Source organism: Lonchura striata, chromosome 17, assembly GCF_050655825.1.
Source record: "Lonchura striata isolate lonStrDom1 chromosome 17, ASM5065582v1, whole genome shotgun sequence".
Classification (NCBI taxonomy): Eukaryota; Metazoa; Chordata; class Aves; order Passeriformes; family Estrildidae; genus Lonchura; species Lonchura striata.
Genome location: NC_140719.1, coordinates 12,700,484 through 12,727,644, shown reverse-complemented (window position 1 = coordinate 12,727,644; position 27,161 = coordinate 12,700,484). Strand labels below are relative to the sequence as shown.

Sequence of the window (27,161 nt, the reverse complement as noted above, 5' to 3'; positions counted from 1 at the left end):
TAATTTCCCCCAGATTTGCAATCAGATCCCAGCTTTGAGTTCTGACTTAAATATCATATGGCATTAATGATCTTTATGAGATATTAATTATCTTTATAAAGACAGTATTCTGTCTCATCAAGATTTTGGACATGCTGGAATACTGTTAATGTACAGGACAAACTCAATTAATAAAACTCATTAATTTCTGCAATGTTACCTTTCCTATTCATTATCCCCAGTCCTTGGATAGGCAATCTGTCCAGATAAAATCTTGTCTTTTTAAGACAGTCCTAAGGTAGAGGGTGGCTTCACTTGGAGGGACATGCACGGAGTAACAGGGTGATGACTGAGCACTGAGGGTGCTGCACTCAGTGTCCAGAGGGTTTTCCAAGGAGCACTCAGGGCTCAGAGCATCCCCGGCCCCACAGCCGCTCCAGGCATCCAAAGGGCCACATGAGCCATGGCCAACGTTTGCACAGCTGGGTCAAATTTAGTGCTGCTAAATTTAGCTCCACTAAATTCTCCCTTGCTGAGGCAAGGCCAGGATGAGGCAAGAGGCTCAGCCGTATTGGAGCAACCACAGTTTGTCTTTCCCTCAGCTGTGTCCTGGGACAGCTCAGGCACAACTGTGCAAGGGGACAAGGCTTTGGTCTACCAAGACCTAAGAGAGCCCCTCAGCCTTAATGGCCCTGCCTGGCCCAGGGCCCTCCAAAAATCAGGGCCAGGAATAGGCTCAGGGAGCCTGGGCTCCGAGCCTCTGTACTGGCTGAGATGCCCACTGTATATTTAGCACACGCAGCACGTGCAGTGGCACGGGATGATTTGCTGACTGAGGAGTCTTGCAAGGAGAAAGAAGATGATGCTGAGTAATTTAAAAAAAAAAAAAAATCAATGAAGGAAACAAGTAAATACTGACTGCCAAGTACTCAGCAAGTGAGAAAAAAGCAAGATTCACAAAACTAAGTAAGCAGAAAAAGCCAAATGCAGCCTGTGGAAAAGCCCTGCCCTGGTGGTGACTGTGCTCCCTGGCAGAGCTGAGGGGAGCAGGGCCGAGCACGTCTTAATGCAGGGTGGTGGAGATAGAAGGAGGAACAATTCCCTGCACCTTCATCCACCAGCTGCCTCCCAACGAGCCACTTGGTTGTTTTCCACTGCAGATGGCTTTGGCACCTCTCGCTTTTGTCTCCATCTGGGTGTGCTGCCAGTTCCTCTCGGATCGCTCTCCTCCATCTGCAGCCGTGTCAGATCTTCCTGGCCTGCTCCCCGAGGCTGCTCGGGGGAGGAGCTGCCAGGTGAGCACCGATGGCCCCTGGCCAGCTGGGGCAGGAGCAGCTCCCAGGCACTGTCCCTGCCCAGCCACCCCAGTGTGGCAGAAGGTGAAGGCCTGAGCCAGGCTGGCACTGCCCAGCACGAGCTTCACTCCCCAGCTGGAGACACCAGCCCTGCCTGCTCCCAGCACATCTCCCGAGGGAGCAGGGGTGAGGCACCTTCCCCATGCACTGCACAGAAAACACCTCAGCTCCCCTCGTCCCTGTGACCCTGGCAGGGCCTTCTCACCTGGCATTTCTTGGTCAGGGCTGCTTTTCCAGGACATCCCCTGAGCTCCTTTGTGTCCATCAGTGGTACCTGAGTGCTGTGAGCTGTAGTCACTGCCTGGCCCCCAGCTGGGATCCCAGGAGATCTGCAAACCCATTCCAGTGCTGAGCTCCCTCCCAGCTTGGAAGGGGCTCTCAGGAGGCCGAGGCACTGACACAAAGTGCCATTTAGCTCTCACCTCGGCCCCTCCTGCTGGAGCTTGCTGGTGAGCAGCCACCAGTGACAAATCAATGTCCCTGTTGTTTCCTGGCATTCTTCCTCTCCTCTGCAGGGTTTGCAGAACAGCAATTAACACATTCTTTTTTTACGGTGTGACTTCTCTTTATCCAACTCACTTAACCCCAAAATTTTTTTCCTCCTTCCAAGTGCGTGGCTTGTGTAACTTCCCTCTCACTCAGCTTTCTACAAGTTCTGTTCATATCCCTTACTCTCCTCTTGTGGGCTGAACAGAATTGGTAAACAACTCTTATATTATGGATGTCACATCTATTTTCCATCTAGCTTCATTTTATCTTTCTTGAGTGGAATGTAATAGAGGACATATAATTTACAAAACTGTTCCCCTCCTGACCCATTGCACTTGCTCAATTCCACAAAGAATGAACAGCAATGCAAAATTTATACCTCAGCCAACTAGAGAGTTTATGTTTGAGGCTATTTTTTTCTAAGACTGTTTTCATGTTACCCACTTATATTTTAAGAAATAGATCTTTTACCTCACTTATTTCAAAATGTGCCGATTTCAGTAAAGAAAAGTGTCTTTATCTTTCCAGTCCGACTCCTCTTGAACACTGACATGTGTTCTCATCCAGCACTGCCCCATCCAAGGACAGTCTGCAGCTCCATCACCCCTACAGCACAATCCAAACACAGCTACACCATTTATCTGCTTCTCTGTGTCCAAGCACAAACAGGTGTTACCTGCTCTTCACAGAAACACAAATATCCACTGCCTTATTACTGTAAGAAAACCAATTCCCAGTTCTGTACCCTGCCACTGCCATAAGCAATAATACTTTGCCATCCACAATTCAGGACAAATGATTCCCAAGATATCCTGTACTGAATTATCCAGCTACAGCCTGGGCTGTACATGTCCTACTCCCTCCTGCTAGCACAGACCTTACCACATGCCATAACAGATGTCAAAGTAATCTGAAATACTCACAGATTTTTCTATTTACCCAAACAAGGGAAGCTTCAGTTTTCTAGACAAAGTCCTCCACACACCCACTGACAGCAGCAGGCTGGCTCTGTGACCACATGTAATGTCTTTGGGAACACTGAGTAGGGATTAGCATTTCCCAGTATCTGTATGAACATAAACTGTGGGGGCATAAACAAATTCATGCTCTGCTGATACACAGCCCTAAGCAGTGCAGCACCTGTGCCAGCAGCTCTGCTGCAACAGCACTTACAAGGAGCTCACTGCTCTGATTGTGTGGATATGATCCTCCTTGGAAAGATGGGAGTAATTTTCTGCCTATGAAATGGTCTCTGTGCAGCAATTCTGAGCAGCAATGTTTGGTAACAGCCAGCCCCAGATGCCAGCCCACACCTGGCTCCCCAGGAGCAGCCCCAGCACGGCTCCTTACCTCAAAGCAGTAGTCTTGTCCCAGGATGCTACTGTGGACTGGCTTGATGACCACTTCCTCCTCCATACTGAGATCCAGAGCCTCGACAGCACTACTGGGACTGAGCAGGGACTCGTGGGAGCGCGATTCCTTCAGCCTCGGCATTAGATGGGATCTGCAGGAGAAACGTAACGGTGTCAGCGGATGCTCTCCTTCCCAGGGAAATCTGTTAGCAACATCTGTTAGCAACAACTGCACAACATTCCTGGGAATGTTCTGTCATGAAATAACCGAGGGCCCTGAAGAACAAGGCCTGCTACGCTGTCCCAGTTGTAATTTCTACTCTAGAAATTCCATGGCAGTCAGTATGAGCAGTAAAACAATTTTTCCCCAACTCTGATGCAGTCAGGAGTCAATTCTTTAGAGGTCTGCACACTGTGGAGGTCTCTGAACAACTGAATCAAATTCTAAATGGCCACCACACCTGCTGTGGGAGACATCCCAGGTGTGGGGTGTTCCTAAACAAGGCTTCCCAGGTGTGGGCTGTAGCAGTTGGGGTGCATGGGAGGCCAGCTGGCTGCATCACCTGCTGCTGTCTCAGCAGCACCACCAGGTCTACAGCCCCTGGTGCTAAGCTCTGGTGGTGCCAGAACCTCACCAAAACACCCACAACTAGATGTGCACTCTGTCACCAACAACCCTTGGGCTCGTGAGCCCTCTCTGATTGTCACACACATCCCTGGGATGGGGACAGTGTGGAAAGTAAGGCTGTGATAGCCCTATTGATTGATCTAAATGCTCTGGAGTCCCACTGGCAGCATTTAGCAGCAGGGAGCCCACAGACAGTGAGCAGAGCACCATTTTTGAGACAGCCAATACAATCAATGGTGCTGTAACTCTTAAAGCAAAACCAGAGAGCTCAAGGGAAAAAAAAAAAAGAAGAAAGACAGTTAAGTACTCCCAGGGAAAACACAGCAAACCCATGAAGTGGCAAGGGGAAAAATAACTTGAGTGCAAAGGGAGCAGCTGCCTTCTCTATAGCCTGCACCACGTCAGATGTTCCTATGCCAGAGCCCCAATCCTGGTAACTCTGACCTTTAAAACCTCTGGCAAGCACTTTGGGGGCTCCCAGAGAGACCAAGTGTCCCTCTCTACAAAGGGAGTGTGATGCCTTCTCCAAAGGCACGGAAGGACAGCAATCAAACAGAGTTTGTGATATTCTCAGCACGGTCTTCCATGAGCCAAACAACAATGCTCCCAGTATACTCCCAGCTTGCTCTGATTGTGCATTGGGTTTTGTTGTTCCCCAGAATGAAGCTGACCAAAACAGAGAGAAATGTCAACAGTGCATGCAAAATTCATCGCTTCCAGTGAATCACACCCCAGGCTGGATCCAGAAAACAGCCCAAGGAGATTCTGAGATAAACGGCAGCAGCAGATAAACAGGTGCTTCTCTAGATTTGCCATTAAGATTCAGGCCATGCATGAAGCCCCAGGTGATAACAGAACTGCCTGTGGCTGGTTCCCTGCGTGAGCTGCTCCATGGACAGCTCTGAGTGCCAGGGCCACGTCCTGCCCAGGGACACCCAGCCTGGGGACCGCCGCCCGAGGCCTCCGGGACATTTCCCTGCACCTGCCAGGGCGCCAGCCAGGACCAGCTGTGGTGACACCAGTGAAATATCTGCACAACAGCCACCAGCACAGGCTTTCTGAGGGGACAACCTGCAGCCCTCGTGCTGAAAGCCCTGCTGGGGTTGGCACAGGCCTGTGCTGGGTCAGGAGCCCTGAGCTCCCAGCAAAGGCTCTCCACGCCATTAGCCATTCTCTCAGCTGCCCACTCACCCCACATCTCTGGTGAGTAAATTGATCTTTAGGAACCCAGCACAGTCATTTCCCAGTACTTTGCGGCAATTTTACACTGTTTGCAGAGAAAAGGGTCCCTATCCTTTTCCTCTGAATGAGACTGTAAATTAACTCTAATACAGGCAGATAGATCAAGTTACCTCTGGATGCTGAGTGCAGAACTAATATCCAGCAGCTCAGGAACTGACAGTACAGACTTCTCACCCAGCCCAGATAAGCCCAGAATCAAGGCATTTCTGGTAAATCATATTTCCATATTTTACAGATGAAATTAGAAAAGGTAAATAACCAAGCTGAGACTTGCATTCTTGTGTACACAAATATAAATACTGATAAAATAAACCATAACTCAGTACATCACTGAGTTGCATCGTGTCATGCTGGCCTAAGAATTTTTGTAAAAAATTAAAAGAAGTCTATTTTTCATTTAAAACTACTGCAGCTGGATGGCCCCGGGTGGGAGTGCAGATGTGCTATTTGAAGGATTACCAAGGAGGAGTTTCCCAGGACGCTCTCATCAGATTCAGCAAATGTGTGTTTATATCCATCCACACACTGCTGAATGCCTCTGGGAATCCTAAAACGAAGGGGACTTTTGCAGGGAGGTGATTTGCCAGGTCCTTGCCTCAGCAGGACCTGCTCCCACGATGTCTCTCGCTCCCAGCGGCCGCTGGGATCCAGCCCAGGTCAGCAGCAGACACGTTTCTCACCAGATGCTGCTCCGTGCAGGGGAGCGCTGCAGGTCTCAAACCAGCCCTAAAAACCCAGCATCTGTCTGTGTATCAAGGGCTAAGTGGGGAGATGTCATTAATTAGAGCTGCTGGAAATCTCAGCAGCAGGGATGGGGATCTGGGCCAGAGCAGCCCTGGCAGGGCAGGACGAGCAGAGCCTCCCTCCCAGGGCTCTGTCCCATCTCAAGGGCACAGTCCTTTCACTTTAATCCCTGCTCCAGGGCAGAGAGCTCTCCTGTCCCTCGTGACAAGGCACTGTGGCAGGAACCCATTTTCTGGAAGACATTTGCCAGTCCCCCCACAGATTTCCCCTCGTGCCAGCAATAAGAGGAAGGCCACAAGCTGCTCTCCTGAGCCTGAGAGCAGCACCCACAGCGACAGGGACACCTGAGTCCCTGCAGACCTGTGCTGGCCATCAGCCACCCCGAACAGGCAAACGCACCTGGAACAGCATTTGCTGAGGGTGAACACACACTTCCAGGATGACAGAGGTACTTTGTTCACATCCATCCCCCCAGCATCACTGGGAAGATGCTGCTGCCTGTGGGGCTGTCCGATCTCTTGCTCCAATAACTCGCTGTGTATTCCAGGTCCTGTCCCGTTTATGTCAGCTGATCTAATTCCAATCCTACACCTTTGTTTTAATACGCTGGGAGCGGCCAGCTGCCCAGAGCCATCTCACAGCAGGAACCCTCTTTGCAAACAGCACATTTGGTTCTTTTTGCCAAGGGCCTTTTTAAAATCCCTTTTTACTTGCCTAAAGTTCAGTTGAAATAAAGGGGGGAGGAAAAAAATCTCATAAAAGACCACATTAGTTCTAAAGAGAAATAACATTACTGCTACTGGCACTGACCTGGCGAGTCCTGCAGAGCAGCAGCCAGTCTCTGGTTATTAAAGAAAGAGCTCTGCTGCCCGAGAGCAATCAGAGAGGATTGTTGTGCTAAATAATAAAAGTCATAAAACATTACCATGTGAAGGGATGTATCCCCTCTGCCTGTGCCCTCCACAGCCACTTGAGTGTCACCAAATCCAACCAGGACCACGTGGACTGCAGGGAAGACTTGCAAGAACAAGCATGGAGAGGCAATCAATCCTCTCCTCACCCAACTCCGGGGCTGGGTTTTGAGCAATGGAGGCAGCAAACATCACTGCAGAGGCAACTCTGTCAGTCCTCATTTCAGAGCCTCACCTGCCTGAAACCACCCGGCTGCTGCTCCTGTGGTTTTGTGATGAAAACGTTCCTGATTATTTCTGAGAGACTGAAACAAACACAGAACCTGGTGGGTGGCTGCATAGGGATGGAGCAGACACAAAACTTAACATTGAAACAAAGAGGGGGGAGGGAAATGAAGAGCTTTTCTTAAATCTCCTGCTGTTCTGCTCTGAGAACATGAGCAGATTGGGGAATTCTGAAGGAAGTCCAGGCCCTACACTGAAGAACTCCCACTGACACCAGCTGCAGAGCTGGCAGAGTGCACGCTTCCCAGTGTCAAAGGATTTGATCTCCTAAATTACATTTGACTCTGTGACACTTCTCCTGGCCAGGAAAGATTCCCTGTGTGCAGCTTTTTGAGGGTGACAGTTCTTTTCTGTGCCCAGCTGGGCGCAGGTTCTTTAGGGCAGCCCTGACCCCCTCCCCTGCACTCGCCCACTGCAGGGGTCCTCCGTGCCCAGAACAGCCCGGCAGATCCAGCACAGACAGAATCTAAATCTGTCTCCAGCCCGGGGATTAGGGGTTTGTTATGACTGAGAACAAAGTGCACAACTCCAGTAAATTGATTTGCAACATCAGACGGGAGAAGGATTTTAGCAGTCACAGATGGAGTAAATCACCCACCGAGCTCTGCCAGCTCCACCCGGGAGCTCTGCCTGTGCCACGGCCCCTCCTGAGCCTCGCTGCTGCCGGCTCCCTCTGGGACTCGGCTTTGCACGGCCCGGGCTGCTCTGATCTGCTCTCCTGCACAGCAGCAGCGCTCCCCAGGGCTCAGCAGTGCCTGCGTGACCCTCCCTGCTGGGGCCAACCTCCCGCTGACCTCCCACCGCCGCTGGGAATTCTCATCCCTTCCTCCCCTGTGCCTCATCCTGCCTCAATGTAACAATAAATATGAAAGCGATGTTATGGGAATAGTCAGCACCAACAGCACACAAGAGAACTCGCAGGCTTCCAGAAGATGAAGAATGTTCTTCTCCCTGTAGAAGAGGACGTGTGGATGAAGTCTCAGCATGCAGCAGCACACCCTTCCCCATGTTCTGCTGCCCTGAACTTCTGCCATTCCCTGAACCCCAGCTGCTGATCTCTGCCTGGGAAACTCTGCTCAGCAGACTCAGGATGGGAGCCTGGCATTACAGGTTGCCCTCACTAATGCAACACCTTCCCTGAGCAACACAAAGGACATGTAATTAAACTTATTAATGCCTGCCCTTGTTTTCAGACTGTTCTCAGTTTCAACTGGCAACAGGATTAATTACATTCAAAAGGACTCTGTCAGCTCATACCAGATTCCAAACGTTGTTTTTGCCAGAGCAAACCTGAAGCACGATTTTAACCTGTGACATTCACCTGAGCATGGGTATTTGTTTAACAACGTGCCACTGTAAAGTTTGTCAGGGGCAGCGTGCAAGCCCAGCACAGGATGAACAGCAAGGACACTGATGGCATTTGTGACATGGATGCAAAGGCGATCAGAAATAGACATTAATTCCAATCACCAAAATGGTTTTCAAGGAGCCTATTTTCCATAAGCAGAATGGCATCAACATGACACTTTAAACAGAACTGAACACTTATATTAAAAAAAAAAAACCCTTTTATCACATCAGCCTAAATAGTACCAAATTTGGGGACATCCACTGCAAACAGCAGTGACAGATCCACCACTCCAATTTGGAGCCCGAGCCACAGCACGGTGAACAAGTCGTTCCCACACACCGGCCTCTGGAGCGAGCAGGGCCTCAACGAACACCTGGGGTACACGTCCACGGCAGCAGAAGCAAAACCGGGACGCCGGGACCGAGCCAGAGCCCCCTGCTCCCTGCCGGCACTCACGGCAGAACTCCCGCGCCGCTCCCAGCTGCGCCCCAGAATCGCCACCTCCCACGGGGGGAGCAGGGTGGGGATAAGGGCTTTGATTTTTATAAGCGAAATTTTGCATAACATCAGTCTGGAGGCAGAATCCGGACAAGGCGGCAAAGGCGAGGCAGGATGTGTCCTCCTGGAGCAAGCACACGGAAATGGAGCCGCAAGGCCCATCTCCACAGCGCGGCTGCCGAGCCCGGGCACGGATGATGAAACGCCGCCCAGGATGGAAACAAACCGCGAACGCACGGAACGAGGGACGGAGCGCGGCCGCACATCCCCGGGCGGGCCGGGAGCGGCTGTCAGCGCCGGTCCCTCCAGCGCGGCGGCCTCCGCGCCCCAGCCCCGCTGCGCGCCCGCCGCCCCCGCCCGCTCCGCACCGGGCGCCGTGCGGGACCCGCCGGTCGGGGCGCGGAGTTGGCGCTGCCCGCGCAGGACCGCGCACCCGGGGCACGGCCCCGCACTCACCCGCCGGGCCCGGGCCCGCCGCGCCGCCGCCGCCGCGCTCGGGCTGGGCCATGCCGCGCTCCCGCCGCCACCGCGGGCGGGGACCCCCGGCCCGCCGCCCCCGGCCGCCGCCCCGGGCCGGCCCCGCCGCCGCTCCGCCCCGCCGCGGCCCATTGGCTGCGCTGTAGCCGGGCAGAGCGCCCCGGGCCCGCCGCCCCCGGAGCGCGGGCTCGGCCGGGGGCAGCGGGCGTGCGGCGCTCTCCGCCGCGGCCGGAGTGCCCCCTCGCCTCCCAGCAGCGCTCCGTGCCCCGCGGTCCCCGAGCCGCTCACCCCTCGCCTCCTGCCGCCTCTCCCGCCCGTCGCCCTCATTCTGTTGAGATAAACCGGGGTACGGCGCGGCTCTCCGGCACCCGAGCCGGGCGGCGGCTGTCCCGGGCGCCGCTGGCCCCGCCGCGTCCCCCGGCCCGGCAGCGGGAGGGGAGGGACGGCGCCGCCCGCCTGTCCCTGCCCTCGGCCGCGCAGCGCATTCCTTTCCCGTTTCGGAGAGCCGAGTCACTGACCTTTGCAGCAGCGAGATCCACAGCAGGGAGTAGCGCCTGCAGCAGCAGCCGGCGGCCCCTGCCTGAGCCATGGTCCGCACCCCGCACGGAGCGCGCCCGCATCGGCGCGGACTTCACCGGGGGCTCCGGGCCGGGCTCCCCGCCGGGCTCCGGGGGCGCGGGGCTCAGGCCCGGGCGGCCTCACGGAACGCGGGGCCCGGGGCAGCAGGTGAGCGGCAAAGGAGATGTGAGGCAGCGGAGAGGAGACGGAAAGGCTCCGCGGCATGGTCCCACTGTCCCGACTGCCACCATCCTCAGCCAGCCCACGCCGACACGTTCCCAGAGCCAGACTGCTGCTGTCATCCTGGCGTATTCAAATGCCTCCATTACTCATCAAGAACAAAGTAGGACTATCTAGTAAATGAAAAACCACCACATGGCACTTTCCCCTGCCTCTTACTGATGGCTGCTTCCTCTTGCACTTTTCAAAGGCTACTGTCCATGTCTGCAGCAAAGCACAAATCCGGCAGCTCCGGATCAGCGGAGAAAGCCGGCACCTGGGCTGCAAACGCTGGTCAGCTTTGGAGGGGCAGACGCCAGAAGCATTAAACATCCCCAGGTGGCAAGAATACTCGGGGCTCCCCCAGAGCACAGGAGAAAGAAGCAGGTCTCAGAGAAGGAGGTCACAGGAGCAGGTCCCGCCTGAGGCAGCAGGCACAAGTCTCGCCTCCTCCAGGGACACACAAGCCAGATTCCCAGACAGACCATTTCTCCAGCCAGCGCCACCGTGCACGGCACTGACAAGTCAAAATTCGCAGGTTCTCTGCCCAGTTCCAACACTAACTCTCCGCACAGCCTCCCCTACGTGCCTCTCCTCCTCAGCCAGAGAGGTGGCCATGACCCTCTCACTGCCAAAAGATCCAGAAAATACGAAGCACCATTATTACTGGGCTTGACTAACAAGGAGCGTGGTCTCCTAAGGCCAGTGGGGTCCCTTCTTCCTTCCAGAGCAAACTGGTCCCCAGCTTGCCCTGGGGACAATGGCACCAGCTCACCAGCCACACTGGCAAAAGAACACCCCAGTCTCTGCCTGTCCCACCTTCCCTCCTTAGTGGAGGACATGCAGAACCCCTTTCCCTTGAAGTCTGCAAACAGCGCTCTGGATTTAGCACATTTTGCCTCATTTTTCCTCCCCCATTCCCCCCACCAGCAGTTTGAAGTTTTCTCACCCTTTGCTGGCAGATGCCATGCAGAGAGACAAGCTCGCTGTCCTTGATCTGCTTTTCAGGGCTTCTATAAAGTAGGGCACCAGCATCAACCCAGAGTCAGGTTTTTGATACATTGCTAGAGTAGCCAAAAATAACAGGCAGCTTTAGTCAATCTTCTCCTTCTCCAACCTGCAGCAGCAGCAGCAGCACAGGGGTCCCTCTGTGTGGCAGAGCCTACGGTGCCTGCAATGCTGGTCAGCAGTCCAGGGCCATTCCTGCCAGCCTGTGATGCTGGTCAGCAGTCCAGGGCCATTCCTGCCAGCCTGCAATGCTGGTCAGCAGTCCAGGGCCATTCCTGCCAGCCTGCGATGCTGGTCAGCAGTCCAGGGCCATTCCTGCCAGCCTGCGATGCTGGTCAGCAGTCCAGGGCCATTCCTGCCAGCCAGCCAGGCTGCCCCGAGTCCTGCTCGTGGGTCTCACATGCAGCTCTTGCCTTGGGGGGTCTCCTTCTCCAGAGCCATCCGTGTTTTGCTCTCTGTATTTCCTTCAGCAGCTTATCTCTGCGGCTGCTGCGAAATGCTAAGGTCAAGTTACAGTTTTACCAACCCTTTTATCTTCCTGGCAAGGCACAAAAACGCAGAACCTGAACTTTGGAACGAGCCTTCACACCTGCAGTGGGTGAAGAGTGGAGCAGACCCAAGGCAGTGGGACAGGGAGAATTCAGGTTCTCTCTGCAGCCCAGCACTGAAGCAGTCTCTGCTGCACATTCAGACACTTTATTGGGACACTGGAAGCAAGTACTGAACCCACCAAGCTGCACTGGCTCTGCTGGGAACTGTGGCAGCTCCAGCTGACATAGGAACCCTGCACAGCTCTGCTACAGCTTCCATGTGACAGCAAAGACCAGCAGGACCCAGAGAAAGAGCTTTGTCTGCTGGGAACTGCCCAGCTGAATTCCCCCTGTCCCAAACCTGAAATTCCAGATGGCTGGTCTGTGCAGGACTGGGAAGTGAGCCAGGCATCAGGGAATGAGGTAACGTTTGACCTTGTAGCCTGTGGGACTGACGTGCTGCACATTGAGTCTCCACACTCACCTCAGCAAATAACAACTGTGTTTTCCCAAAGTGACATGGGGAGTGTCACTGTGCCCCTGTCCCATTGATCACTCTGGGGTTGGGCTGGTGTCTTAAACACACAGACTTGTTAGGATACAGATCTAGAATGCACTGGTCTTTCCTTGCCCTCTCCCTCTCTGTGGTCTCTGGACTGAACACTGTGTGGCTCAGGAGATACAGAAAGAAACTAAAACTCTGCAGACCAGGGCCTTGGGGACTGCTCTGTCCCCAGGGAGTGCCAGGCACTGAAGAAGCCACATTCCACTGACTCAGTGTTCAAATATTGCTGCAGGGAGCATTTACTGCTACCACAAAGAACTTGTACATCGAAGTCTCAGCTCATTTTGTCCAAGCCAGGGTTTATCCAGCCTCCTTGCAGGAGCTTGCAGCTCACTCCTTGTGTGCACAAGGTGTTGTTTCCCTGCAGACAGCTGTTCCCTCTGTGCAGCAGGTGATACAGAGGTGCATGGCACAGCCAGAGCTGTGACTGCCCCTGCAGTGCTGGCATTGTCCCCAGGCACTGTGTGTACCTTCACCCCACCCCTTCTCCACATTTACACCTCCTGTTCCCGACAGGATCCCAGCAGCACCCACCCTGCTCACTGCTCAACAAATGGCATTTGTGAAGGGAAAGTCACTGTGCCCAGTCAAAGCAGGTAAAGAATATTTTCCCATGGGTTATTAGAGGAAGTTTTCCATTCCTAGTTATTATTTGTATTATTTATAGTTCCCTTTTCTTGGGTCACGTTTTCTCAGGCCTGGCTGACCCTGTTTCCTTGGCTGGGCAGAGGAGGATGGTCACAGCTTTGTCTCCAGCCCTCCAGGCATCAGCCTTTCCACACTCCAGCCATGTTTGCCTTTCAGAGCTATTAAACCCAGATATCTCTCACTTTTTATTGACTGTGAAGCCAGTGCTTTGTGCTTTATGACCACGCTGTCTATCACTGGGAAACAAACAATTTCCTAATAACCTCAAGGAGTTGGCAGTGGAAGGATTTGTGATTCTCCACATCTACTCCAAATTTACAGTTAAATAGCTGTTGATGTCATAAATGCACTTGTTTTATAAAGTTTGAACAATCCCATATTCCAGCACAATTAACATTATGACACGTGGGTTTGCACAGCTCACTGGTTGTTACTGATTGCTGCTTTTCCACATCTGCATTGACCCCCAAAGCTGAGCTCCAGTGATGGGGCAGAGTTGACTCAAGCACCCCTGAGAAATGGGGCACTGTTTAATAGTAAGAATATTTCACTCTGCCTCCCTCCCTCCCCCTTTCACAGCACCCAGTCAGTGCATCTCACTGCCCAATTTCTCTTTCTGCTTATAATTAGCTTCACTTTCCTGCTCTCCTGGATAAGCATTAGACTTTCCTCTAGGAATGTAATCCCAATCCACAGGAAACCTGTCTTTACTGAGATGCCACTCATCTTTTCTGCAGGTTTTATTTAAAACAGAACATTGTTATTAGCAGCAGATTTTTCTAAACCTTTTTGTGAGGTCCCATTCCTGCAAACATCCAGTATCATTCCGTGTGATTAGTCTCGCTTCAGAAACACCACTTAACATTCAACCACAATTTGAGCCAAGGCATTTGCAGGAGTCAAGTTTTGAATTTCAAATATAAACTACAGAGGGGTACCAGTGGTGAATGACTTTGAGCCTGACAAACACAAATAGATGTTTTAGCATCTAAACTACATTTTCCTGTGATTTGTCCTTCTGTCTAACAATACTGGCCTATATAATGGCTTCAGTTTAATAGGGAAGAGCTGACTTTGGAGGCTGAATGATGTTCAACAAAATGATGTTCTTAAAAAGCAATATCCAAAGAATGCAAAATATATAATCAGAATAAAATTGGGAAAATATTATTTTGCTAGTGCTGAACTTCCCTTAAAAAAAAAAAAAAAGAAAAGCTCAAAGCATTTTAAAGTTTGTGGTTTTTATCCATAGCTGGCACTAGGATATAAAGCTAATTTCTTCCAATTGCTATCTGCCTTTTAGCCAGATAGCTTTTAGTGTCTTCTAGGGATGGATATAAAGCACATCATTCTCATGGGAGCCTTCTTTTCAGATGGGATGAGAGGTTCTTTTTCTAAGGCCTTTTCTGGGAATGACCCCTTTGTTTCCCCCAGAGCAGTGTGAGGCACAGCTCTGCACCAAAGCCAGGCCAGCCCCAGGGACCTCGCTGGACCATCCTGACTCTCACCATTCCAGACTCCACGAGCAGGGACAAACTTGGCAGTACTGGGGTGCACTGCATCACTTCTCCAGCTCATTTTTTTAAGTGCAAGTATCATTACTGCATTCTCCATGCAATGCCAAGGGCTGCTACTTCCAGAGCTGATGTAAAAATTGTTATTAAAACTTACAAACTGTGAAAAACTCTTTAAAAAGTCCAAATCCTGGCACTGCCCTAAATTAAATTACAGCCAGGAGCTGCCAGGGGTACCTGGATAAGCACAGAGCCAAGCGTGCGTGCAGTCCTTATCCACAGCCCACACCTGCTGCTCCCTCCTGCAAGTTTCACTAATGAACACAGGGTACAGCCCAGAGGATTTCAGATAAGGGAGAGGTCAGGGTGAAAACTCAGGAGTGAAGAACAGATTGAGCGGGGTTCATAAATGAAAACCCCATTTTAAATCTAAAATTAATTTTTTCAATAAATTAGGGCAAGTGAGCTTTCCTCCAGCTCAGACAATGCAGCTTTCCCTGGATATGGACCACTGGCAGGAGGAGGAAGCACGCGTGCTCAGGAATCAATGTTAATACCCTCAGAAATTAATCTCTGAAAACTGCTTCAATGGAATAGAAACGATTTCATATAAATCTCTGTATAACAAGAACTGACAGAATATCACAGTGATACCTGGAGTAGGTAGAAACTTAAAAAAAACAGGCTTTTCTCACACAGGGTTGGTGTGTTTGCTTCACCTTTGTGTGCCTCAGTTTCCCCACTGCAGACACATGCAGGCGTATCAGGGAGTCTGTGAGAGGTGCCAGGGTGTGCCAAGAGCCAGCTGGGTTTACCCAGGGTGGAGGTGGCTTCCCCAAGATGGAAACACTGCCCATTCCACTGGAGATGAATCTTGGCTTGGCTTTCAGCACGCAGCCAGGACTGCTCTCTGTGCACTCTGCTACCTGCAGGACCAAGCCAGCCACGGTGCCAACAAGCTTTGCAGATCTAAATCAGCCCTCAGAAGAGCAGAGTATGAGTCTCACCTGGCTGAAAAATGCAGTAATTAAAAGAAGACAATGAGCAGTATGCCAGCTTTGCTGCTGACAATTCAGGGAGCTGCAGCCCCTGCTTGGCTCCACCTGAGCCGTGCCCTGCTGAGCTCCCAGGGGCTCCTGCTGCTCCTGCCTGAGCACCCAGCCCACAGCCTGGCACAAATCCTGGCAAAGAGACCCCGAGCCTGGCTGCCAGCAAAAGGACAAGGAGCTGCAGAGCCATCCCTGTAAATGCCAGGCAGTCACACCCAGTAAATCATCCTGACCAGAAACACTTTTTACATTTTTCACATCTTCCAGAGGGGACCTGGAGATTCCTGAATGAGTTCTTCCCATGGATATCTCCACCCTCATCTTCAAAACAAGAGAGCCAGAGGGGAGCTTGACCTAAAGCTTCACCCCGTGGAAGGGAATGGAGGCAGGAGCAGGGGCAGATGTGAACCCTAATTCTGGAGCTGTACACTGGAAGCAACTTTCTTTTCTAGCCAAGCTATTTTAAATCAATCTAGACAGATGCAAAGCACTAGCACAGATGCACTGAAACTGGTTTGATCCTTGCCTGAACAGGATTAACTTGCCTCAGTTATTAACCAAATTAAACCAAACTCATCATCATTGCACAAATGACTTTATTTTACACTCACAGTTGTGCAGAATTTTTGTAGAGAGAACCTGGAAGGATTTTTCTTTGTGACGGGTGTTCAGGGTCACCACAGAGCTCCCCACAACCCAGCCCGGGCTCAGTTAACTCCCTGAGGTAACCTGTGCTTGTCTCACCTGTCATTTTTCTCCATTCTTAATGTCTAAACCTACATTTTAGGCCATTAGCCTGTACTGATCACAGGAAGAGTTAAAACTACTCAGACACACTAAGAGCCTGAGATGATGTAAAGTAGATTGAGTTAAAATAAACAGAGTTGCACAGACACCTTCCTTTCTGCTGGGGTTCACTCCTTACTCCCAGTTCTGGCTCTGCCTTTTCCACTCACCACCACTTGCATTGCTTTGCAGTTCCCAACTCTGCAGGGTTAAATCTGCAGGGCAGAGCCCAAAAATTCTTATTTTACTTTCTTCTGAGAAAATGCAAAATGTTTGGATCTGGTTTAGATTTTGTTCTTGTATTTAATTTCTCTTGTATTTCAATTTCTCAAAATTGAAAATATTCAACTTCCATGAATATTTTCTCTTCCTCTGATGGAATATAAAACTATCATCCAAGTGGGAAGAGCCAACAATCCCCTCTGCCCTGCTGCCCATCCGCTGAACTGCTGCCATGCCACTGCACTAAGCCACTTTTTCTTATCCTGACAGATGCTAAGCTTAGGTCAAATCCCTGGGAACTCACAGGGCCAGCGAATGTTCTCATAAACAAAACTGCAATCTGCTCCTGAGCTGATGAGGCTGCCCTGGATTTCCACTGTGGCTGGAGCCCAGGTACAGCTCCATGGTGGAGCCTGCACAGAACTTCCAGGGGCTGTGGCCAGCAAGGAACGCAGAGAGGGGAGCTGGGGGTGCTGCTCTGGGTGGGCACAGCCCAGGAATGTCCCTGAGCAGGGATGAGCGTGGCTCACCTCGCTCCAGTGACAGGCCCTGCTCCTCCTATCCCTGCCTGGCTCCAGAAGGGCCTGGCTGCCTCTGTCTTCCATTCCAGTGCACCAAAACTGAAAGCACCAGGTGACTTTCCAAATGAGCAACTGTGCTCTAAACACAGTGAAAAAGCAAAGTCCATCCTGGTCCCAGCAGCCCCAGCTGCTTCCTGCTCCATCACAAACAGCAGCCCTGAGCCTCTGATGTCACCATCCCGCAGCAGCAGCATCAGAGCCTGAAATGGCTCCAGAAATCAACTGGGGCTGTTTGAAAAGGACATTCTGTGTGGCCCTGGCTTGTACTGTCCTCTCCAGGACAGGACCCCCGGCCATCTCCTGATGTCCCTGTCACAGGGTGGGAGGCAGAGCAGGATTCACCCGGGAGGACCCAGGCACAGCTGAACACCAGGGATTCAGCTGAAGCTCCAAAACAATTTAGGTGAAAGGGGAGCTCATTTCAGCAAGGGGTACGTGGGGCTGTGTCCCAGGCAGAGGCCACCTGGGGCTGCCAGGGAGGGAGTGGTCCTGGGGACCTCACCCGGTGCCACTCCTGTTGTGCTCCCCAGAAGCAGCAGGTCTGGCTGTGCCTGCCCACTTGGTACAAAGTGGCACAAAGCTGCACCTCCTGTCACCAGCCCTGCTGCGTTTGCAGCTCCCTGCCTTCATGCCCCAGCCCAGGCCAAGGCTGCCAGCTCCACAGCCCAGCCACAGAGAGGCACGGGCACAGAGGGCATTGGGAATGGGCTCCTGGAGCCCGGAGCTGCCAGCCCTGCCAGCCCCGGCTGCCCCCAGGGAAGGGCAGCAATGGCAGGACAGAGCTGGCTCCTGGGCAGGGACCCAGTCACTGCACAACCTCCAGTCCTGTCTCACAGGGCACGAGGGCTCAGGGGTGGCACAGGGACACGGACAGGCCTGGCACAGGGCACACTGCTGAGAGATTAAAACGACTGCCAAGTGAGAAAAATGTTCCATTATTTCTTCTCTTCTTTGGGCACTTGAGAAAAGCACAAGTGATGAGGATCTGGCTGGCTGATGTGAGGATAAAGCAGGAATCTTCTCTGGGATGAGGGATGGGTTAAATGCTTTGTGCTCTCCAACCTACAGCTCTGGCAAAATCCAGATGCACCAGCAGCTGCCACACAGAATACAGAGAATTTGGGAAAAGCTGCCAAGTGCCTTTGTCCGTTAAGTGCCTACAACACTCACATCCATGTTACAAATGATGGGATAATAACTTAAGATTTTTTGCTTACCGATTTTTTTCCTTAGCTTTGTTTCTTTTAAAGCGATTAAAGCTGAAGGAATGTGTTAGCCCAGTCCCTCTGCAAAAATCAGTTTCAGTTCTGGGAGCTGCAAGGATGCAGCAAAGGACTGAATGTTATATCCAAGTCTGAACATTGTGGTTTGGGAGACGGCAATAAAAACCTCCCTGCATTAGGCTGATGTGCAATTCCTGAGTACAGTCTTGGCCTGCTTTTGACATGTGCCCTCCTTTATTCCACCCCTTAAACACTTTACTACTTTATACACTTGAAGAAACAAAACAACTTTTTAACTTCTTTGCCTGTAGAAGTGTGAAAGCAACTTTTCCTAAATGCAGTGAGATCCCAAGTGGAGCCAGGAAGCCACTTTAGCTGTGCACCATAAACACTTCCACAATGTGAATTAATAAGTCTCTCTGAGGATTGAGAAGTGTGCCTCATGCAGCATTTCTGAGTCCACAGCCCTTTTATCTAAGTTGTTTTTTTCCTTTATCCTTGTCTCCCTCCATGACAGTTTGGAGATTTTTGGCATCCAAACTGCAGCCTGGCTTGTCAAGCTCAGCATCAACTGAGCCTTTATATGTACGTGAGAAATGAGAATAGAGACAAAAATAGTTATTAACTCTGCTTTTAGAATACTGAACAAGGAAAATGGCTGTGGGCCAGTAAAGGCAGGCTTTGGAGCAGTTCTGATCCACGTCTGTTTGACAGTGGCCAGCAGAGCCACTCTGGGCTGGATGGGGGAGTTTCCCCCTCTGCACAGTTCTGCCACCCGGAGGATGCCGTGCTGGGGCAGTGGCCAGGGACAAGTTTCACAGGGAAAACTTGGTGCTGCTGCACTGTCTGCACCCTCAGAGGAGAGGAGGCTGCTCCTGGAGCACTTCAGCTCCTGCCAGGAGTGCTCCAGGGGCTGGGATGGCTCCGTGGTGCAGATCCAAGCGTGGTACATGGGGACAGTGGGGAGAGCCACCTCCCAATCCACCTTGTGACACGGGCAGGGTCCTCTCGGAGCCCTCAGCGTTCCAAGGAAGAGCCGAGCCCATCCCTTGGCTCTCAGAGGGCTGGAGTGCCCTGCAGGGTCCCTGCTTCCAGCACAGTGACGTTCCTTCCCTCCACCACATCCACACAAACCGCCTCACTGAGATGATCCCAGCTTGCTGCAAACACTAAAACAAGTTTGGAAACGCTGGGAACACTGGACTCCATTAAAAAGCAGTGATCCATGCCAAGGCTGAGAGAGCAGGAATGTGACCCAGCGGGACAGCCTTGGCTTGCAAATGGCTCATGGACAAAGCTCACTCCCTCCATTGCTTTTCACCAGTGCCAAGCAGTGCCTCGCTCCCTTTATTCTGGCAAGTGTCTTCAGTAAAACGTACAAGAATTTCTCTCCATGGAGGGAATTTTAGAGGAGAAAATGGAAAACGATGCTAGGTGACCAGCTGGAGTTCAGCAAGGTGCTGGAACAAAGTCCTGCAAGGCTGTTATGGATGGCAGAACACCCAGCCCAGGACTGCAGGATGCTGCAATACCTGTGCCACACTTCAAATGGAATTTTAATTATAAATAGGAACAATAGACATGGCCCAGATCCTCACTCACTGCCTGGTGTCTTCCCCACATTTTGAAAAAAAAAGCCACTAAAATCAGAGATGTTCAGCTCCCCATTACAAGACTGCTAAAAACTCCAGCTCCTTTAGTAATTACTATAAAATACTTTCAGGCAGTTTTTAAAGGCATTATGAGATAAAATGAAGAAAAGAAATACTGCTGTTAAAGGTATGTTAACCATTCCCCTTATCATCCAGCCACTTTATTTTAATGAGGTTTGTTTTACTTCTGCTATTTGCTTTGTCACACAGTGCAAGTCTCTGAGTATTTCTGGGTGAGATAAATGACTTTGGAGCAGGTGGGGCTGGCAGAGCCGTGGGCTGGTGGATGCCAGCCAGGCTGGGCATGCTGGAATCGCAGTTGTCACTCATGCCCTGTGTCACAGTGGGCAGGCAAAGCCTCTGCTTCCATCCCAGCAGAGCTCTGAGGGCTGACGCCGACCCACAAGTGGGAACACAGCTACAGGAGCTTTATTTATGGTGATATTAAATATGCAACAATCATTCCCCAACATCAGAGTAATAAACATCACTGCTCCATCTGATCTGGAATCAGCAAGCATGCTTCTCACATTCACAGGGAGAGACAAAATGCTGAATTATTTATGCTTTGACTATGAACAAATATAGAGAAAATAAGTGAGTTTGGTACAATGCAGCAGAGCAGATTCAGGGCAGATTATTGTACATCCTTCAATCCAAACAGACTCTCTCATTACTCTAAACAATTGCTTCTCCTCCAAAGAAAGTGAGTTAAGGAAGTCTAATTAAGGCCTACAGCACCAGCCACAGGAATTCCATAGGAAGGCAGGGGCTGACAGACTTCCCAGGACATGGGCAGATCCATTTAGTCAGTAGGAGCAAACGTATTCTCAGCTATGTTCTACAAACTCCTTCTAAACCAAAAGAATTGGATGTGGCCACCAAGTACCAAAGCAGCAAACACAAACTTGGGCCATTCTGCCTGATATTTGCACTTCTCAGCATGAACCATACTGTGACAGGCTTCTGTGGGAAGCAGAGGAGCTCTCTGAACATGGAGTGTGTGCTGTGCTGAGCCTCAGCCCTGCCACAGATGGCTTTTAAGTGTCCCAGGAAGCTCTGTCATTAAGTGAATGAAAGGAGGATACTCCAGAGTTGCAGACACCTTCCTACTTTCCATATAAATGCAGGATCACTGTTACACCTTCCACTGCCCTGAGACCTGCAGCCAGAATTAGCTGATGTTTGCCATGCCCCGCTGACATTTCAAGCTTGGCAGGAATAAAAATCCACAGCGAAAGTGGTGCAACTGCAGGAGGAATGACAAGAATTCTGGGACAGGAATGCCCTCAGAGCCTGATTTTCAGCAGCCACATCAAGCCCTTTGCTACCCACATGTGTGTGCATGTGATAGGGAAGGGGATGAGATGGGAAAGAGGGGATGAGAGCTGTCCTTCAATTTCTCAACAGTTTCTTAACTTAAATCCTTCATTCTGAGCATAAGTATTAAATAAGGCTCAAGGAAGGAAAAACTTAATTAATCAGAGGTAGCCAAGTTCAAAGTGCGCCTGGGGTCAGCTTTATTACTCTCCTTCACTTTGGAGGTACAGGGTTTATGGATAATCCCTGTCTGCTGCAGAATGACAGCTATGTGGTGCTCAGTATTATTTCCTGGCAGTAACTAAATTTGAAGGTCTCCTTTCCTTCCACTCATCTTTTTAAAGTTTAAAATTGTCAATGAAATATAACTGAGGGCCATATATAGCACAAGGGTTTAAAATGTCGTGCCCAGCCTGGTGACACCTGGTTCCAGCTCCACTCGTACCTCGCAGACTCCCCTCACCAAGGCTTTTGATCCCAGTGAAACTGGGAATTACTGGAGATGAAAACGGGCTGTGTGGTGCCCTGAGGTAACAGGCCAAGCAAGCCCTCTATTACCTGCTTGCTGAGTGCCTCCACATCCATAACTCTGCTGCTCAGTCCAGCTGTATCATCAAAAAACCACTTGATTATCTTCATAACAAACACTTGATTTTCTCCATGCATGGAATCACTCCAGAATTTAACCAATACCGACAGCCATCCATTACCTGATTAAACACCAGCAGTGATAACACCATCAAAGGCAGAATCAGGTGCTTGTGGAGCACCCCCTTGGCAGAACCAGTCTGCAGAGCTGCCCACACGCTCTGCAGCAGCCCATGGAACCCAGGTGTTCCCTGTGCCCAGTGCTGGCAGCGAGCAGCCAGACATTCCCCCAGCATGGAACAGCCCCAGCTCCTGTGGCCATTCCCCCATCAGGGAAGGAGGATTCTCCCACAACACACTCAGAACTGGCTTTTTCCTTATTCCCAAGCAGCTGCCAGCACACCTGGCTATGTTTGGCTATGGATCATCGTGTTCACACTGGACAGAGAGCCCTGCACCATCAGCCCCAGCAGGAGCAGAGGGATGGAAGGAGCTGGCGGGGCCTGGCCAGGGCTGGGCAGGAGCTCCCAGGGCTCCCTCAGTGCCCTGAGATGGGATCTGTGCCAGAGACCAGCAACTTCCAGGGAAGCATTTGGTGAACCTGGGATGGGGAGTTCTACCCCATGCCTAAATAGTAAAGCCAGCATTTAGTTCCTTCATCTCCACACGAAGTATCTCATTTCAATTTAATTTCACAGTTGTAATGGATTTTTCAAAAATATTCAAGAACATATTTACTTTCCAACATCTTATTTCCTTTCACATTTGAAAAAACTTTCTATCTAATCCCTCAAGTCATCCTACAGTCTGAATAATTTCAGGTTTTTAATCAATAGCTGTCAGACTTGTCAAATTACTTTAGGGACCACAAAGCAATTTTTAAACATTCATAAACCCTCGTAGAACAGTTAAGTGCACTGAATTTTAAAAGAAAGAGGAACTGAATAACACTGATCAAATAGGATTATATTCTGGCAAATTATAAATTAGTTTTTTTATGAATCTTCTCACAGCTACTTATCTAGTGTCAGGCTTCTTCTGCTGCAGAAGAAGTGACTGTTCACCTCTAGAGAAAGAAGCCTTTTCTCTCCTGTCTCCAGGCCTCCTTAGCAGGAGCAGGGTGCAACACCTTTTTTGTTGTCTGTTTAAAAAGCGACATCATTACCCAGCCAGCTACCCGGGGTTCTCTCCATCATCCTGCTGCCTGGGCCAGAGATGGCCAAGCTGCTGCTCCAAAGTTCTGCAAATGCATCTTGGCTCCTGGCATCCTTCCCAACACAGTCTTTGCTTCCCAGTGTGCTTCTGGCATGTGCATCTGTCTGACACGTCAGTCTAGAAATGAGGGTCGCCAAAAGTTCTCCATTTATTGGACATCTGTACCAAACCACAGCTTGAAGCTTTTATGGGGCTGATTTTGCACATTGCATTAAGTCAAACTCTGAGGTGACTGTGGGAGCCTGTGCTGCTGTTTGCCTGTTCTGTGTTTGTTCTGGGAGGAGAGATCAGGAACATCTGAAGAAGCCAAACATGTTTCTCCAGAAGTGACTTTACACACCACAGTCCCACGTCACCATTGCAGTGTCTTTCTTAAATTTGAGGGATGTGGCCTGAATAGGGAGGAAAAAAGGGAGCTGCATAACTACACTGAGAATGTTGGAAGTCTTCCAGGAAAGAGTGCAGTTCAGATCAAAGAGGAGCTGAAGGATGGTGAGAAGAAAGGAACGTTTGGTGAGAAGAAAGGAATGCTTGGCTGGCCACGTTTGGCTGGCCACATGCAAGCAAACAAGCCCAAGCCCTTCATCCTCCTCCTTCTAGCTGAAGTGTCTCCTCTGCTGCCTCAGAAGCTCCCCAGACACACCTGCCCTGCTCCTGTCCCCGAGGGAGGCTGTGTCCCTCCGTGGTAGCACCCCTGTTCCGTGGGAAGAGCTGGACCCCGGCTCAGAGCCCAGAGCCCTGCTGGATGCACCACAGCAGGGACAGCAGGGACACTCCTGTCCCTTGGCTGCTGAGCCCATGGGCAGGACAGGGCTCTCATGGGGAAGAGCTGCTGCCAGGAGGGATCACTGAGCAGGCTGAGGGAGCAGGACACAAGCAGGACTGGGGGTGTCTGAGGTGCTGGACTTGCACTCTCTGCTGCTGCTTCACGTCCAGTGAGGAGAGAGCCGAGAGCCAGGGCCCAGGCCCCTCTGGAATGCTTTACCTTTTGCTGTGCCTTGTTTCAGCACTGTCTCTCTGCCCTTTCCCAGTGCTCCTCACACACAGATGTGGCTGGTGAGCTCTGTCAGCCCTGCTCCCAGCCCCGCTGCCAAGTGAGCATTAAACTCACACCCCAGCTCCCTGCATCTGCTGGAGATGCCCTTTGCCAGAGATGTGTAATTTTGTCTGCAAAGCCCCTACACACCAAACAACGGCTGCTTTTAACCTCTGCACTGGTTTCTGGTTTCCAGAAGGACTCTCGCTGTTGCCATCTCCACCAGCTCAGCACTGACAGCAACAGGGGACCCCCATCCTTCTGTGGTGCTGCTGCAGCTGCCTGCCCAGGCACAACTGCCCTGGAGCTGGAGATCAGCACACACAGATTTTTGATATCCAGCTGACCTAGTTTTGCCAGTGGTTCTATGTCTAAAGCACTGCTCAGGGAGCTGAAGCTGTCCCAGCTTTGGGAAGCCTCGTTCCTGGAGCCCAGGTGGCCAACATCTGCCCCAGCTGCTTCTTCTGCCTGCAGCCAGGGCCTGGGGCTCGTCACACCAACAGCTCCGAGGAGCTGGGAAAGGGCACTGCAGGAGCTGCCTGTGGGCTCAATCCAGCCACAAATGTGGCATGTCTGGCTGATTCACAGTTGCTCTTTTTTGTAGCTCATGTTGAAGACACAAAAATTTTTCTCAATGAGAAAATCTCAGCAAGTTCTGGGGTTTTTGAGGCTTTGCTTTTCTGACCGACGTGCTTAGTGGGTCTGTCAAGCTTGACATCACAGACATCAAAAATGTGATATTCTCATTCAGTTTACTCTATATTTAGCTTGTTTTCCTGTGTTTAGCTGATTGCTGTTTGCCCAGTGAAGCAGAAACCAAAACCTCAGAGCACTGTGATCAACAATTTGATCTCAAGACCTAAAAAAACCAGTAAATAATAATAAATCTATATAAACAGGAGCAGGACACTGAGCAGATGAGTTCAGTAAATGATGGAGCAAACTTTTCCTTTTAACTGAAATGATTAATCTCCCTGAATTACACTTGATAAGGATTCAAGCATGTCATTACTTTGCATTAGTAATAATAGTAATAATAAAATCCAAGTACCTTTTGTGAGATACCCTGATCAGGGATTTGTTAAAGAACATTTAATTTCAGGGCTACTTCATTAAATGTAAAAATTAAACTGAAGACAAGAGGCTGTGATTTGTGGGGGGAAAAATAAGTGGGAAAAAGAGGCACTTACAGGATCTAAAAGGAGATAAACACCCTAAAAGAAGCACTGAAGAACAAATTCTCATATTCAGAGAGAGAAACCTGCCTGGAACCCCCAAGGACAAAAAACTGAGAGAAGCCAACTGAATAAAATACAACCAGACGCGGGGGGAAAGCTCTAGAAATGGAGTATGAAAGTTGAAACAATTACTCCAAAGATGAATTTTAAGTTGTGGTCAGTGCCCTCAATCTGCCTCCCCATCCTCTGGGTGCATTCCCTTCCCCAGAGGGCAATCCAGAGGCAGCAGGGAGGGGAGGCAGGAGCTGGCCTTGTCTCCACACTGATGTCCCTGCTCCCGCACCACTCCTGCCCTCCTGCAGCTCCTGCAGAGCGTTTGTTTTCCAGCAGCTTCTCCTGGTCTGTCCTTGTGGGGCATTTCACAAACTCCACCAGTGCCTCAGGGAGCTGTGCCTTGCTCCACATGGGCTGGGAGCTGGGAACGGCTCGGGAACTGGCTGGGATGGTTCAGATCCTGCATGTGGAGGGGTGGGAGCTGATCCAAGGTGGGTGGGAAGAGAAAAACGATCAAACAGAAAAGCCTGGATCTCTCTGAATACATCGGGTTTCTCTTAAGCCAGGCTGTATCTTCTCTTTCCAGAACATCTCCCTCACACCTGCCAATGCGTTTTTTAACTTTTAAAACAGTTGGTGCTGCTTCCAAAATGTGTCTGCACCACTTCCAAAAGTGATAGTTTCCCTAATAAGAAAAATAAAGCCCTTCCTGAGTGAATGCTATCATTAATAACCCTTTAGTGTCGTGCTGGCCTCCTGCTATCCCCAAAATCCCTTAACCCTTTAGTGTCGTGCTGGCCTCCTGCTATCCCCAAAATCCCTGCTCTCACGGTGGTAACTCAGCCAGCAGCCAGGCCGAGCTGTGCCGGGAGGGAAAACGGAAAACGCCGCGCGGCTCGTGCCCCTCATGGGCGGTAACACGGCCCTGAACAGACATCACCTGCCAACACAGACAAATCAATACCCATTTTAAACTCCACTGAAATGCTGGATGCTGCAGGAGGATTTCTAGGCAGAAAAGTGAAGGAAGTGCCACACGAGGTGGCAAACGATGGGGACAGTCCTGCCGAGGAGAGCATTCCAGCATGGCCTGTGCGCGGTGCTGGGACAGGGCTTGGAACTCCAGCACCACAGGAGTTATCCCGTGTTACACCTCACTCCTCTCATCAAACAACACACCTGCTTTAGGAGTACAGCTCCATAGAAATACTGGGAGATCTGGCCTTAATCCTCAGGTTCATAATTAACACCAACTTTAGTGTCTATGTGAGCAAAGAGGTCTCTGGGGTCCTTGCTCAGGGAGTAATTCTATTTAAGGCCTGGATTGATGGTGTGGTGTAGCTGTGCAGAGAGGGCTCAGGGATCCAAGATTTGGTTCCAAAGCACTTTTAGGGGATCTTCCCATGGCACAGAGGGCACCCACAGGGCTCCTGGTGACCCATGAGGCTGCCAGAACAGGGTAGGGACTGGAGCATCTTTTCCAAGCAGGTCCTGACAAAGCAGGAGGAAGAAGCAGAGATGGAAAATACCCTGAGGTTATAAGATGGCATTTTTTGAAAAACAAGTTCAGTTGAGAAATTATTCCTGGGATTTGGTTTGTTGCCATTCCCATTGGCATTTCTGGGAAATTTTCTTTTTATAAATAAAATATATTTTAAAGTAAAATGTCTTGCTTCTAGGTTTTCTGCTGCAACCCAGTGAAGAACACTGCATAATATCTTTGTAGAAAATAAAGCTCAATTAGCTAATAGGCCTTGGATCTGTGCTGCAGTTGTAGCAACGGGATGGGTGCCCTGAGCAACAGGAACTGTGCAAATATAGAAAGTGAACAAAGCCACAGAGATTCACTGTTTCACACAAAAACTGCTGCAGTCATCCAGTCACTCGGCTCTGCACCTGTGGAA

General features: G+C 50.7%; 1 protein-coding gene across 14 annotated transcripts in view; it reads right to left on the bottom strand.

Moving 5' to 3' along the window:
• Positions 1-27,161, bottom strand: part of DAB2IP (DAB2 interacting protein) — a 160,582-nt gene that overhangs the window by 34,938 nt on the left and 98,483 nt on the right. For 10 of the 14 annotated variants that reach the window (XM_085556311.1, XM_085556310.1, XM_085556309.1 and 7 more), the window contains one exon: positions 3,174-3,327. In XM_085556311.1, the coding sequence (XP_085412437.1) occupies positions 3,174-3,327 (154 nt within the window). Of the gene's footprint in view, positions 1-3,173; positions 3,328-9,290; positions 9,407-9,599; positions 9,755-9,829; positions 9,954-11,037; positions 17,607-27,161 lie in introns of those variants that run through there. The other 4 variants (XM_085556313.1, XM_085556314.1, XM_085556315.1 and 1 more) reach the window with 4 other exon arrangements.